This window comes from Melanotaenia boesemani, chromosome 13, assembly GCF_017639745.1.
Source record: "Melanotaenia boesemani isolate fMelBoe1 chromosome 13, fMelBoe1.pri, whole genome shotgun sequence".
In the NCBI taxonomy this organism is placed as follows: Eukaryota; Metazoa; Chordata; class Actinopteri; order Atheriniformes; family Melanotaeniidae; genus Melanotaenia; species Melanotaenia boesemani.
This window is the reverse complement of record NC_055694.1, coordinates 31,011,380-31,026,253: the sequence shown is the minus strand read 5'-3', so window position 1 is coordinate 31,026,253 and position 14,874 is coordinate 31,011,380. Positions and strand designations below refer to the sequence as shown.

The window sequence follows — 14,874 nt, the reverse complement described above, 5'->3', positions numbered from 1 at the left end:
ATGATGCAGCGTCTGCAGTGATGCGGACTCTGCATCGGTCTGTCATGGTGAAGAGGGAGCTGAGCCAAAAGGCAAAACTCTCGATTTACCAGTCGATCTACATTCCTACCCTCACTCTGGTCACGAGCTGTGGGTAGTGACCAAAAGAATGAGATTGGGAATACAAGCGGCCAAAAAGAGTTTTCTCTGCAAGGTGGCGGGCCTCTCTCTTAGAGCACCGAAGCTCGGTGATCCAGGAGGGCCTCAGAGTAGATCCCCTGCTTCTCTGCATTGAGAGGAGCCAGATGAGGTGGCTCCGGCATCTGGTCAGGATGCCTCCTGGAAGACCCAGGACATGCTGGATGGACTACATCTCTCGGCTGGCCTGGGAAAGCCTCGGGAAGTCTGGTCTTCCCTGCTTAGGCAGCTGTCCCCATGATTCGACCCTGGATAAGCAGAAGAAAATGAATAGATGGATGGATGGATCAGTGTATGGGACATTTTTTAACCTCTTTTAAACAAATAAGTTTTTCCTTTCTGACGTTGGTGTGTGTATGTGTTTCTTCAGGACTACTTGACTGACCTGATCACTGCCGAGTCCATCCACTTCTTTCGCACCTCAAAGCGAGTTTATCCTCATCGACCGGTTCTGATGGTTCTGAGCCACGCAGCGCCACACGGACCTGAAGACTCAGCGCCGCAGTACAGCACCGCCTTCCCCAATGCATCGCAGCACATGTATGTCTCACACACACTCATTCATACTTATTCTCATTTACACACATAGCAAGATTAAGCTGCTGTAATCCGTCTGAACAACAGAGTGGTTCTGTTCAGCACGCAGGACAAATCCTGCAGCAACATAATGAAAACACACAATCCTCCCAAGTGTGTTTCTTTAATTCTTCTCCAAATTTTTGTGGACAAATCAAAAGTCCACATCTGAGTTTCTTCCTGTGAAAAGACTGGACAGACGGCGCCGTCACCTCAGCCGTTTTCCTCCCAGCAGGTCCATCCTGCTGCAGAGGAAACGCTGTCTGGACTCCTGCTGTCAGTTAAACCCATTTAAAGCCCACCAGGAGTCTCTGGGAAGGGACAGGAGTTTTTGAATAACGCTGCTCAGCGTTTCTACAGCAGCTGGAGCATCACTGTGGGACAGAAACAATGAAGAGAGACAGAAAAGGAAAAGAAAACAGCTTCAAAAAAGACAAAGAAATCAGAAATGTGAAGATGAAGTCACTTTTTATTCAAATTCAATTTAAATTAAATTTTTTTATTAGCACATTATAAACGTGCTAATAACTGCAAACACAGATACATATAATCAAAACTAAAAATAACAAGCCAAGGTAAACTCCAATAAGCTAGCATTGGGAGAAAAGTTGTGTTTTCAGTCTAGACTGCAACTGTCTTAAAGACTGAGAGGACCTGACAGACAGAAGGAGGCTCCACAGAGAAGACTCTGTCACCTCTGGGTTTTAGCCTGGCTTTAGGGACCGCCAACAGGAGCTGGTCAGTTAACCTCAGGGCTCGGGCCAGAGTGTAGAGCCTCAAAAACTTACTAAAATAAGATGGACTCATGGAGTGCAAACACCTAAAAACAATCAACAAAACCTTAAATTTCACACGAAAGAAAGTAGGAGGCCAGTGTAAGGAGCACAGAACAGGGGAGATGTGCTCTCGCCTCTAGCACAGCATTTCGTACACTCTGCTTCAGGGAGCCCCGGTCCAACTCAATATACAAAGCATAACAATAATCCTAAATTGAGGTTAAATATGTGTGGATTGCTCTTTCAAAGCCAGCCTGAGGAAGATAGGATTTAATTTTTGTTAAAGCCCTCAGGTGAAGGAAGCTTTATTAAACTTAAAACAGCAGTAGGACAGAGGACCAATCACACCAATCAGAAAGTTAGCCTGTAAATTCCCGCAGCATTTTCACTGTGGACTGATTTTCACTGGCAGTTACAGGCAGATAAATCTGAATGTGGTCTGCAAAACAGTGAAAGTAGACTTTGTGATTTTTAAAAACAGAAACCAGGGGTGTTTAGAAAAGAAGAGGCACTAATATCGACCCCTGGGAAACACCATTAATTAGAGCACATACAATGGAAGAATACTTCAAATTCTTCACTTTTTAGAAAAAAATCTAGCAGCAGCTAGAAATTCATCTGAACAAAATGAAGTAAAAAGAAATAATAGATAATTAAATTATTTAAATGTAAAAATTAGCAGCTAATAAAATAATTATCATCCGTGACGAGTTATTAATATTTTATTTCTAATTAATGAAAATAAGTAATTTGGAGGCAACATCTGACAGATCAGGATGTTTGTTATATTAAAAATCTTTAACATAATCTTTTAACATAATAAAAAACAGTAGAAGGACTTTAACACCTGAATTTTTATATAATTTCCAATTATATAAAAACAAAATAACTACAGTTAAAAAAAAGAAAAAAGAAAAATATTTTAATGCTATTAAAATTAAATATTGATTAAATTAATAAAAATATTAAATACAAATAAATGTAAATACACAGATAATAAATAAATCAAGTATAATGAAAAAGTAACTTAAATAGATTAAACATTTTAAAAACGGTTGTTTGTCTTGTACTTGTGACTTTAGGCGTGAAGGGGTTAATCATGACGCTTGATCAGAAAATAGTGAAGAAAACAAAGTGATGAACAAGTTCAGTCTCATGGTGCTTTTCCATCACCTGGTACCATCTCAGTGTGTGTGGCATCAGCTGTTCCTCAGCGTAGTGTGTATGAGGCTGGAAACACAGCCTGAGAGGACTTTTAATCATAGCTGCTACTTTCAGACTGAATGAAGCTGATCGTCTTGGTATGACCTCATCTCCAGGTTAGTTGTCATCTGGTAAATTTAACTAAGAACATCAGGAAGCGATGTTTCTCCTGACGCACCTCCATCTGCAGCTCCACGCTCCCCAGCCTCATCCAGCTCTGACGTTGCTGATGTGACTCAGATGTTTCCAGCTGCAGCCGAGCTCACAACATTTTACGTTATTTTTTCTCAACACAGAAATTTAATTAAGTAGCTGCTGAACAGCGAAGAGGAGGAGGAGAGGAGTAAACGTGCTGGCCGAAGGGAGTCATTCATTATCCACACAGAACATCCTCTGCAGCTAACGCAGCGGGTGGAGTGTGTGTGTGTGTAGTATTAATGAACAAGAGCATCTGCTGTCATTACTCCACGCACAGCTTAACGTGTCTTACTGCTTCCAAACACACACACACACACACACGTCGGACGCTCTGCATCTGTTTCTGACCGTGTTCATTCCAACATCAGGACAAAGTCTGAGGTTAAAATACATCCAGACTGAAAGGACAATGTTTTTATAGAACAGTTCTGCTTCAGAACCAGTCCCCAACCTAAAACCAGTTCCTGGTGTTTCAGCCACCAAAGTAACTGGTGCTGTGGCAGAACCATTTCAAAGAAGAGGGGTGGGTTGTGGAGCTAAATCATTCTAAACCAGAGCAGCGTTTAGAAACTGAACTGAAACGTGAAGACGTAGACACAGAAAGAACAGTTCTTCCTAACGGAACCTCAGATCTGCAGTCAGCACCTGCACTGACAAACTTTGTCAGATGTTTAAATATTAGCAGCTGGTGTTCGTAGAGCCACAGAAAAGGTGTGTTTAAATCCTGTTTGCAGCTCTGTCACGATTACTGAAGGAAAACTAGACGAACATGTCATGGGAGTTTTGTAGTGGCCTAAAGAATGCGATCGTTCAGAAGGTGGTGAGTTTTAAGCTGACAGAGACGGAGTAGAGCTGCTGCTCCTCGCTCATGAATCACTGAGGTGGTGTCTCCTACTCATGACCCGTTGGAGGTCTTTTCAGCACAGCCAACTGGGACGATACCTCGATAGAGACCAAGGACACACTAGAGGGATTATATATCCCTTAAGGTCTGGGAACGCCACGGATAAAGGTTGCTGTTGCTGGGAAGAGTGATGTCCAGGTTTTCCTGAACCTGGTAGTCATTAAACCCCAGTCCAGGCAGCTAGCTGTTCTTCCTGGTTCTGATAGAGATTTTCCTTCCTGGTTCTGGTTCTGATGGAGGTTTTCCTTCTTGCTTTTGGCCCTGATGGAGTTTTTCTTCCTGGTTTTGGTTCTGATGGAGGTTTTCCTTCTTGGTTTTTGGCTCTGATGGAGTTTTTTCTTCCTGGTTCTGGTTTTGATGGAGGTTTTCCTTCTTGGTTTTGGCTCTGATGGAGGTTTTTTCTTCCTGGTTCTGGTTTTGATGGAGGTTTTCCTTCTTGGTTTTGGCTCTGATGGAGGTTTTTCTTCCTGGTTCTGGTTCTGATGGAGTTTTCTTTCTTGGTTTTGGTTCTGATGGAGGTTTTCCTTCCAGGTTCTGGTTCTGATGGAGGTTTTCTTGGACCACTTCTTTTTTCCTCTTTAACATCTGCCTCAGGTTTACAATTCTTGGAAAACGCAACTTCCATTCATCTGTATGCGGATGATTGACAGGTTTATTTTTCACTCAAGCATAAAGGTTCATATTCTGTTTAGCCTCTCAGAAATTAGGAGGTGGGTGGTTCTGAGCTTTTTTGTTTTATTGAAAAAAGACTAAAGTGATTTTCTTTAGATCCAGCAGTATTTGCAGACCTTCCGGTGTTGATCTCTCCTCGCTTGCCGCTTATGCGAAACCTATTATAAGGGATTTTGGTGTGAAAATGTATGCTGATCAAAATTTGTATAAACATGTAAATGCAGTTGTTGGATACTATTTTTTTCTCTCCCAGGCACTCATCTAAAGTGAAACCTCTTTTATCCAAGCGCAGTCTTGAAACTGTAATTCATGCTTTTCCCTCTTTGATCAGTGTAGTTGTTTCTATCTGGTAATCCCTGGTTTTCAAAATGTTGCTTGGGTTTTACTGCTGTCTGTTTTACCCTATTGGTTTTATTTCTGACCTGTGTCTTTATTTTTACTGTACAGCACTATGGTGAGACTCCTTGTTTTTAATGTGCTCTATAAATATAGATGGTATGATATGGAAATGACTGCAAATCCAGAACAGACCTTTTGCATCCTGATGAATCCAAACAGATGGAAACTCTTGAAACAGACAGAAAATAGCTGTTAAAAAACAAAAAGCAGACTACAGATGACAAGATGGAAACACATGGAACAGATGCATAGATTCATCAAACTGCTGCTGACTGATCCATTACCCTGATCCTAAACTCACATCCAGGACCCTGACAAGAGTTAAAGTTCTGGTTCCTGTACAACATGGTGTTGTCACATGATCTTTAGCTAAACGTTTCTTTTATTAGCTGAGCAAGCAGGTGAAAGCTGAAGAACAAGCTAACATCATCAGATCTTTTCACCAGAACTCCCAGTTACAACTACGCTCCGAACCCAGACAAGCACTGGATCATGCGTTACACAGGCCCCATGAAGCCCATCCACATGGAGTTCACCAACATGCTGCAGAGGAAGCGACTGCAAACCCTTCTGTCTGTGGACGACAGCATGGAGAAGGTACATAACACACAGACACAAACACACACACATTCACAGCTGCTTCCTCAGATCTGGAGGAAATGTTCCCAAAGCAACAAATGACATTGTCAAATGAAGCATGTGTGTCTGTGTTCTTAAGCTGTATAACATGCTGGTGGAGACGGGCGAGTTGGAAAACACCTACATCATCTACACATCGGATCATGGATACCATATTGGACAGTTTGGTCTCGTTAAAGGTAAGAAACAGGAAGGAAAAGATGAGGAGCATCACCTGCTGCAGATTTATCACTTTATGGTGTACAGGAAAATTTAAGAAATATCAGAAAAGTTTTGAAGTCTTCATGTTGTATTCAGGCAGTTGTCAGATAAAGTTAAAGGTGTTTTAAAGGAATGTGACATGAAGAGCTTTGGTTAAAAATGTAGTTTCATTTGAAGACATTTAGACCACAGATTAATCCCAAATGTTTGGACTTTCAGTATTAATCGTTTCAAACTTGAATCATTTCATATTGCTGCCAGTAGGTGGCACTATAACCAATGTTCTCCAAATTACAATAAACACTGAAACATCTGATTTGATCTTTTATGCAGCATCATTCATGAAAATTATTTTTAATATCGTTTCAGCAACAGTATGCATCCCAGACATGGTAAAAGATTTAAATAAAACAAGCTATAAAATTGATTATTTCTGATTATTTCTAAATAAGTAATTACATTTAAAAGTGAGAGAATTAAACATTAGGCAGAGTTCAGGAAGTAATTATTCTAAACAAGCTTCAAAGGTTAAAAATGGGTTTAGACCATGAAAGTTAGTGATTCTGTAGTATTATTTAGCATATTTAGCAGGGAAAAGTTCTATAATAATTCAAATCAGGAAGTGTGGTGGAGATCTTATGTACATGGTACATCTGTAATGATGTAAATTTAGACCATTAATTGATTTATAATCTGGAATATCCTGTTATTTGCTATGACAAAAATATTGGCTGTATAGGCTAGCAACTAGCATGACAAGGTTAGCAGCCCACTCAAATCAGCTGCTATCCATGCTAATGTCTTTACCAGATTAAGCAAAAATAAACACCTGCATGCTGCACACTAACTTGACTGTGCACAGTTGTTAATTGCACTACACTTTACAGTTCCATTCTGACAAGAAATTCCAAAAGATGACCCAATTCTATGGCTAATCTGGCCAAGACATTAGCATGTACAACAGCTGATGGAGTGTGGTGTTAGATTTGTCATGCCAGCTGCTTGCTATGGCATGCTAATGGTTAGCTTGTTAGTTTAAGCATGTCAATGACCAGGGCTAGCACCTGTTCTACTGGGTTTCAGGGTTAAACACAAGTGGATATCATTCAAAGCTTCCACTAGTTTCGATTAGTCTGGACTTTGCCCCAAATCTTGTGCCATAATAAAATATACTACATTAAGACTGTTGAGAAGCCAGTAGAAGCTACATCGCCAGCAAGCTAACTGATGAGAAGCCAACACAGGCAGTTGTTAGACTTTTGTCTAAATATGTAATATGTCTAAATACTGGTTTGACCAGAGCCCTGCTGACTTATCGGTCCCATCTTGTAGGTTGCCAGACTGGATGTGAGGGTGACCAGCTTAAGCTGTCGGTTTCTGGCTAGATATGTGAATATTGGCTATTTTCCTTTTAGTGCCTGGCCCTACAAGTCACTACCTTTCATTTATTTCCTGTCACATCTCTGACTAGCAGTATTAATTATTCCTAACATCTGCTAAGTTCTGCCCAAAACTCCAGAAAGCAAAACCACTTCCTTCAGTCGCCATCTTTCATCCACTCTGTTCTTTGTTTTCCGTTGACTCCAGGTAAATCCATGCCGTATGAGTTTGACATCAGGGTGCCATTTTACATCAGAGGACCAAACGTGGAGCAAGGCAGCATGTAAGCACACACACCCAGGTTCACCACACACACCCAGGCTGAGCATACACAAACACACACACATACCACACACACCCAGATTCTCCATGCACTGACATTAAACACACTAAACACCAACTGATTGATGCACAAAAGAGACATTGTTATATGAAAATGTTCCTGCTAATGCTAGTATGTCTTCTTCTACATCTTGTACTGCTTTTTCAATGTCTTCCTCTTCTACTACTTCTGTTTTCTTTTCATCTTTTCTGTGTCTACGTCTTATTTTATTTCTTCTGTCTTTCTCATGGATGTATTATAAGAACTGGATAACGGACTGAACAATGGCGGCATGCCGATTTTTCCCAGTGGCCACTCGTGGTACTGCAACAAAAAATCCCATGGGGCCCAAAAAGCATTTTTCCCATAGGCCACAATGGTAAAAGACACGGCTGTAAAACTGTTGACAGGACGTCTTCAGCTTTAAACACAGCTAATTACTAATCTTTCTATTCAATATTTTTAATTCATGGACATTTAATCCGTCAATTATTTTTCAAAAGGCCATAAAAGCCACAGAAAAGTCTCTATTTCTCCGGTGACGTCACGGCTGTGCACATGCACTGCCGAAGCGCGGTCATGCTGTGTCGGGAGCGAGGAGGACGGCTGTTGACTTCAATATGATGGGAAAGCTGTTCGTAAAAGTTAAGTTAAAGTTAAGTTTCTTTTTTCTGATATCGAGTAACTTAATACATTTGTATTCTTAATGTTTGATATTACATGCATGATAGTTCCTGTTTTTAAACGTATTGTGACCTAAATCCTAATTAGCTCTAGGTTGTAGTTACGACCACCTGTTTAAACCACCTGATAGTGCGTTTTACTGGTTTATTTTATGTAAAGAGAGATTCAGCCCATGAATAGATCGGGGAAAGTGAGGGTGGCTTTTTTTTTTATTTGTTAATTTCTTATATTTTGGTTCACATTAGTTCACTTTTTGTTAAGTAGTTTAATCACACTGTTCACCCAGAGGGCAATAGAATTTTTTTTAATTAAAATATTTTGTCTTATGAGCTGCTATTCTATTTTCGTTAGTTCAAATAAAATATGAATAACAGTCTTGACGCATCGCTGTCAGTGATATTTTGTTATACATATACAGTTAAATATTTTGGGAGTGTTGAGCCATTTCATGACAGCGACACAATGTCGCCAAGTTAGGTAAAATAGCCTACAAAACCATTTTCAATCCCTAACGGAAATCACGATACATAAAATACATAACTACATAATAAATATAGAATGGTGATAACCCAAGTGGCCTAGTTTTCCTTAACATAGTCCTCAGTTTAAACAAAGTTTTTTTTTCTTTGTCAATTAAAAAACTGCAGCATTTAACAAAGTGGAATCCGGCAAAACACAAGAAAGGAACATTTTAAGAGACGCAATTGATAATCTTGGTGTCATCCAGGGAATAGCAGAAAAATAAAGAGAATATGCATGGGTAGCTCAATGAAATAATGCATTAACAAGGACTTCTAACATTTATTACAAAAGACGTGCCTGAAATTATTCATGAATAAAGGTAGGAATTGTAAGTCATCGTGAAAATTTGACACGGGATTATACAAATATACAATATAGACTGACTTATATTGGGCTATTACGAATCCCATATAGAAATTCATCAGATTAAAACAAACCATCATTTTAACAATTACTACACAACTTTTTCCACGTATATTATATCATTACTTTACATCGAGGTCCGATCGTGTGCCGTAGAAAATCATCATCTGAGTTTGTACAGCTCTCATACTGCAGATTAATGTCGTGACCGCGCGTCGCTGGATCAGGTCACTGGGCTGCGCATTGCTCGTTCACAGTGACGTGAAGCATGATGAGAGGTGACACTACTGCGCATGCTCTATGGGCCCAATATGCAGAAGTAACCCGGAAGCCTGAGAACTTTTTCGGCGTATGCGCTGGGTGAGCAACTTCCATAGAAATGAATGGGCCGCCATTTTCAGTCCGTTATCCAGTTCTATAATACATCCATGGTCTTTCTCTACATCTTTTTGTTCTACTGTCTTCTTCTACGCCTTCTTCTTCTACATCTCTTACTTTGTCTTCTACACCCTCTTTCTGAGTCTTTACTACTTTTTATGTCTCCTTCTACATGCTCTAGTTTTTCTTCTTCTACATCTTTTTCTTCTTTTCTTCTTTTTTGACTTTTTCTTGTACATCTTTTCTTTCTCCTCCTGTTTCTTCCTCACCTTCATCTTATCCACAATTGTTAAACATAGTCACCACCACCATGAGTAAGGACTGTAGATCAGGACCTCTTGCCACTCTTTATTTTAGCTCCAGTTTGTTTAAAGTCCTGCCTCCTAAAAGGCCCAGAATGCTCTGATTGGACTCTGATCAGAACTGTTGTTGGAGTAGAAAGAAAGTTAATTTTCTGTCTTTAAATTGTAATGAAGTAGCAGCAGGTCTAACTCAGATGTATTGCAGTGTGATTTCTTCAAGAAAAGTCTGGACATTTCAGGATGTTCAGCATCAGGAAATAACTATTTTTGGTTTGGTTTTTCTTTTTTTCTTTCTTTAGAAAAAGCCAACTTAACTCACCACAGAAGATCAGTAGAAAAAACCAACGGTCACAGTTTTGATCTAAAAGATTTTTGTTTTGTTTTTTTTTGGCATCTTGTCCAGTGATTTTACATGAAGGTGGAGACCAAACATGGAGCTGAAAGAGACTGAATGTTGTGTGTTACATCATATGGCGGTGGTGTGTGTCAACAGAAAGGAAAGATGCAGCTGTTTCCTGTCATTTCAGCTGTAAATGACTTTTTCTGTCCTCCCTGTGATTGAAAATTGATTAGAACCATATAATGAAAACCAAAATTGATCAGGGAGGCAGCAGGATACATTACATACCAACAAATATGTTTCAGTGGTGTTGTCGGGAGTGTGTGAGTGTGTTTGCAGTTAAGTAGATTACTGCCTTCAGAGCTGCTCCACGTGGTGATAATGAGTTTAGAGAGAAATGTTTTTTCCCTTCAACACAGCAAAGTTATTCCTTTATCCCCATTCCTTTCACTGTCTTTAATGTGGTTTTATTCTTTTCTGCTCAGACAAACACTGATTTCGCCTGCAGGTTCAGACTCAGAGAGAAAACTGCTGGAAAACAGAGTTTAGTCCCATTTAGTTTTGTTAAAATGATTTTAGAGCTGAAATGATCCTTTAAGCAACAGTATCATGACAGAAATCCAAGTTTTTCTGATTCCAGCCTCTTAAATTAAGCCAAGAACACAATGAGACATCTGAAGTTATTGGCAGCTTAATCTGTAATTTAACTAATCAATAAATGTGTGTGTGTCAGAAACCCTCACATGGTCCTGAACATTGATCTGGCTCCCACCATCCTGGACATCGCCGGCCTCGACACGCCTCCTGATATGGACGGAAAGTCGATTATGACCCTGCTTGAGACTGACAAACCTGTCAACAGGTAAACACACACACCTGTGTAGAGCCTGAAAACTGAAGGCTCTACTTCCCATTTTGGTCTTTGAAATCCTGAGTATCACAAGAAGACCAGCATTCTGGAAATGGAGATGTTGTTGTGGCTGATAGGGTGCAAAAAGAATTTTTCCAATTTCAAAAATGTCATTATCCAAGATCTCCTGCTTATTTTTCATCACTTTTATGGATTTAATTTCACACACATGCTGTTCTGCTGATGTGGATTAATCCTCAACTGAAAATAGTCCCTAACGAGCTCAGTTTGATGCTGTTCTCAATTACTCTGCTTTGGGTTGAGAATCAGGAGCAGGACGTCAAGATTGTTGACACCTATAAGTACCTGAGAGTGACCATCCACAACAGACTCCTGAGATATCTATCTATCTATCTATCTATCTATCTATCTATCTATCTATCTATCTATCTATCTATCTATCTATCTATCTATCTATCTATCTATCTATTAATCTATTAATCTAATCTAATCTAATGCCTCTTTTAGTGCTGTTTTGTTCTTACTTTGAGAGACAAGATCCAAAATCAAGATGATTCTTCTGACCTTGAGAAACAACTACTGAACTTTGGCAGTAGTTGTTGCTAAGTAGTAGTATAAAGTTGCATAGTGCTACTTTAATTTTTTTTTCTCTCCCTGGACAAAGTTGCATAGGGCTACTTTAAAATATATTTTTAGGGTCAGAAAGTTGCATAGTGCTACTTTAAAATATATTTTTAGGGTCAGAAAGTTGCATAGGGCTACTTTAAAAAAAAAAAAAATTCTCCCTGGACAAAGTTGCATAGTGCTGCTTTAAACTTTCTGACTTTCCATTTAAAGTCATAAATAAACAAGACTAAAAGCATTGACAGACTAGTTCAGCCCTTTTTTAGCTTAATGAGGGACTTGGAATGAGTGTTTCACCTCTTATTTAAAGAGTATTACTTGTCTAAAGCCTAGATGTTTCTTTCTAATTCTTACTGAGTTAAATTATTTCTTGCACTGTCAGATTATTTCTGTAGACAGGCAGGTGAACACCTGCAGGGAAGTGACTGAACTCACACTGTTGTTTCTTCTCCAGGTTTCAGGTGAACAGGAAGCCGAAGGTGTGGAGAGACTCGTTTCTGGTGGAGAGAGGGTAAATACATCATGTCACCTCTCAGAACCTACCTGCTCAAATCAACTGATGACTACTTGTTTTTTTCCAAGAAATATTTGATGCATTAAAAAGAAAAGAAAAAAAAACTATAAATGTCACAAGGTTGAGACTGATGTTTGTGAAAACTTCCAAAAGGCATTTTGATAAAATCCGTACTGTGAGAAGTCATAAATCTTAACTTAAATCATAACTCTTAGAAGAGTCCAGAATAGGTTGTTCACATGGACACCCCCCCTGTTCTACCACAGCAGTCTGGACTGGGATTGACAGAATCAGACACAATGGTCCAGAAAGAGCAGAAACCTGACTGACTGCAGAGCCAGAGGTCTGTCTGAATCAGGTTTAGGCAGTGGAGGTCCATGAGGAGTGGAGAGTCATGTGACCATTTGGGTTGACAGTTGGGTATCATCTGCACAGCAGTGATACAGTTGGAGATGTTCATTCATCTCTGAGTTCTGACTTTTGGTTCCAGATCCAAACTGGATCAGCCTCGCCAGCTGAGGTGTTCCTAGGTCAGAAGGGATATATAATCCTTCCAGTATAGTCCTTAAAGTGAGTCCAAATGAGGCCACCAGGACACACCACCTTAGCTGACGCCTTTTCATGATGAGAAGCAGCAGCTTAACTCTGAGCTCCCTTCCTCCAGATGCTGAGTTCCTGACCTGAACTCTCCCACTGATCCCACTTCACCTTTCATTCCCATTGACATCAATGAGCTGAATTATTTCCAACTCCCACATTCCAGCAGTGTCATAGCATCAGGTTCCTATAGCAGAAACCAGTCTGGTTGTTCTTTCATCCTTCACTGTACTGACAGGTACTGTCTGCTAACAGGAAGCTGCTCCATCAGCGTGTGGAGGGAAAGGAAGTGTCGCAAGAGGAGAACTTCCTGCCCAAACACCAACGAGTGAAGGACCTCTGTCAGAGAGCCGAGTACCAGACGCCCTGCCAGCAGACCGGACAGGTACAGAACTCTTACAGCTGGAAGTTCTCCTTCATTACAGATCCAATTACTTTACACCCGTTAATTCTTTTTCCATTCTGGTCCTGTCAGTTATCACCCAATCCCATCACTCCCATTACACTCCCCTCACACTCTTCTGTCCTCAGTAACATCATCTGCTACACTAAACCCAGAAAGAATCAGAGCAAAGCAGCAACAATCAGATGGATCAGCAGGCAGCATCATCACAGCTCAGTACAACCATCTCTAAGATAGAGTAGAGTCGTGTCCCCGTGTGTTTGTCTTCAAACCTTTAACCAGTCGGTCAGTGTTTTTATTAGCTGTTTGCTGGATCTCCCGTTGGCTTATTCAGATGAGTTGGACCTTTGTTCCTCCTTGACCATTTAATGTCTTATATATTTACCTCCTTACAGCTCATAATACATTGGATTTACTCACTGTCAAGGAATAAGCAGTAAGCACCGAGGACACAGAGTAATTTCAAAACTGGGTTTGTATTGACCCAAAAATAATACGAAAATCCAAAAGAAGGAATAAACTAGCCAGCCAATAAAAGAGGTCAACTAAATTTAATGATACTCAAAAGACTAACTTAAACAAAATCAAACTTAACTGAGGGAAAAACTGACCTAACGCAATGTGGGTAACTTATAGTGGTTTGGCCAAACCAAATAACACACACAGGGGAAAACAAAATGGAAGACAATAACTAGACAAAGACTCCCAACTAACTAAACTTGAACCTGACTTGAGCCTGACGAGCCAGTGCCCAGATTTAAGGCTCCTCAGCCATTTCTTTATATATTATTTCCACTGATCTTCACACCAGTTCTTGTGTCATGTGGCATACCTCAGCCTTTTCTCCCTGCTTCCCTGCTGAAGGTCCAGATGCATCTCTCAGGTCCTGGTTCAGGTCTTTGCTGGATTTATTCCTATTTCTTCAGGACATCACTTTCAGATCCTGTTAATCTGCTAGATAGTTGTTTAATTCTGACTCTTCCAATCCAATCCAGCTTTATTTATAAAGCACTTTAAAACAACAAAGTTGACCAAAGTGCTGTACTTTGGGCTTAAAAATAACATACTAAACAGCATAAAAACAATAAATGGACTAGTAGCAGTAGCACACAATAAAACGATAGCAAAGAATAAATAAAAAATAGAAAAACATTGAAAACGTCGACCACTCAAGCTGTGTTATAAGCCAATGAAAAAAGTACGTGCGAGAGGATTTAGAAGCAGAGTGACTCGGCCTGTCTAAGGTGCAGGGGCAGTGCATTCCAGAGTTTAAGGCCAACAAGTGAAAAGGAGCAGTCCCTTCTGGATTTCAACTTGAATTTAGAGACCATCTAACTAGGAATGATCTGCCAACCTGAGAGAGCGTGCAGGAGTGTAGGGTTGGAGCAGGTGGGAGAGATACTGTGGGGCGAGGCCATGTTGACATTTATAGCAAATAGAAGAATTTTAAAATCAATACGAAACGAAACTGGTAACCCGTGCAGAAACTTTAGAGCTGGTGTAATGTGCTCCTGTTTTCTGGTGCCAGTTAAGAGTCGAGCTGCAGCATTTTGGATGAGTTGATGACAGGTAAGAGTTGACTGAATGAGCCCGACATAAAGTGTGTTGCAGTAATCTAAACGATTTATGATATAAGCATTAATTAAAATCTCAAAATCATGACACAAAAGTTTGGTCCGTCAGGTATGACCTGCGCCACCTCACACCTGACCTAACTCTTCTTCTTTTGTCCTCCACGTGTTCAGCTTCTGCCTCAATGCTGAGATGTGCCAAGTTTCCAGTTAACAGCTCTTTGGGAATCACCCTGTTGCTGCTAAAATCCCGTTTTC

The 14,874-nt window shown here is 40.1% G+C and overlaps 1 protein-coding gene across 11 annotated transcripts in view; it reads left to right on the top strand.

The window, feature by feature from the left end:
- LOC121651923 (extracellular sulfatase Sulf-2-like) overlaps positions 1-14,874 on the top strand; it is a 126,890-nt gene that overhangs the window by 94,421 nt on the left and 17,595 nt on the right. For all 11 annotated transcript variants that reach the window (XM_042004385.1, XM_042004389.1, XM_042004391.1 and 8 more), the window contains 7 exons: positions 548-717; positions 5,352-5,502; positions 5,624-5,723; positions 7,333-7,408; positions 10,770-10,898; positions 11,986-12,042; positions 12,898-13,027. In XM_042004385.1, coding sequence (XP_041860319.1) covers positions 548-717; positions 5,352-5,502; positions 5,624-5,723; positions 7,333-7,408; positions 10,770-10,898; positions 11,986-12,042; positions 12,898-13,027 — 813 coding nt within the window. The remainder of the gene's footprint in view (positions 1-547; positions 718-5,351; positions 5,503-5,623; positions 5,724-7,332; positions 7,409-10,769; positions 10,899-11,985; positions 12,043-12,897; positions 13,028-14,874) is intronic.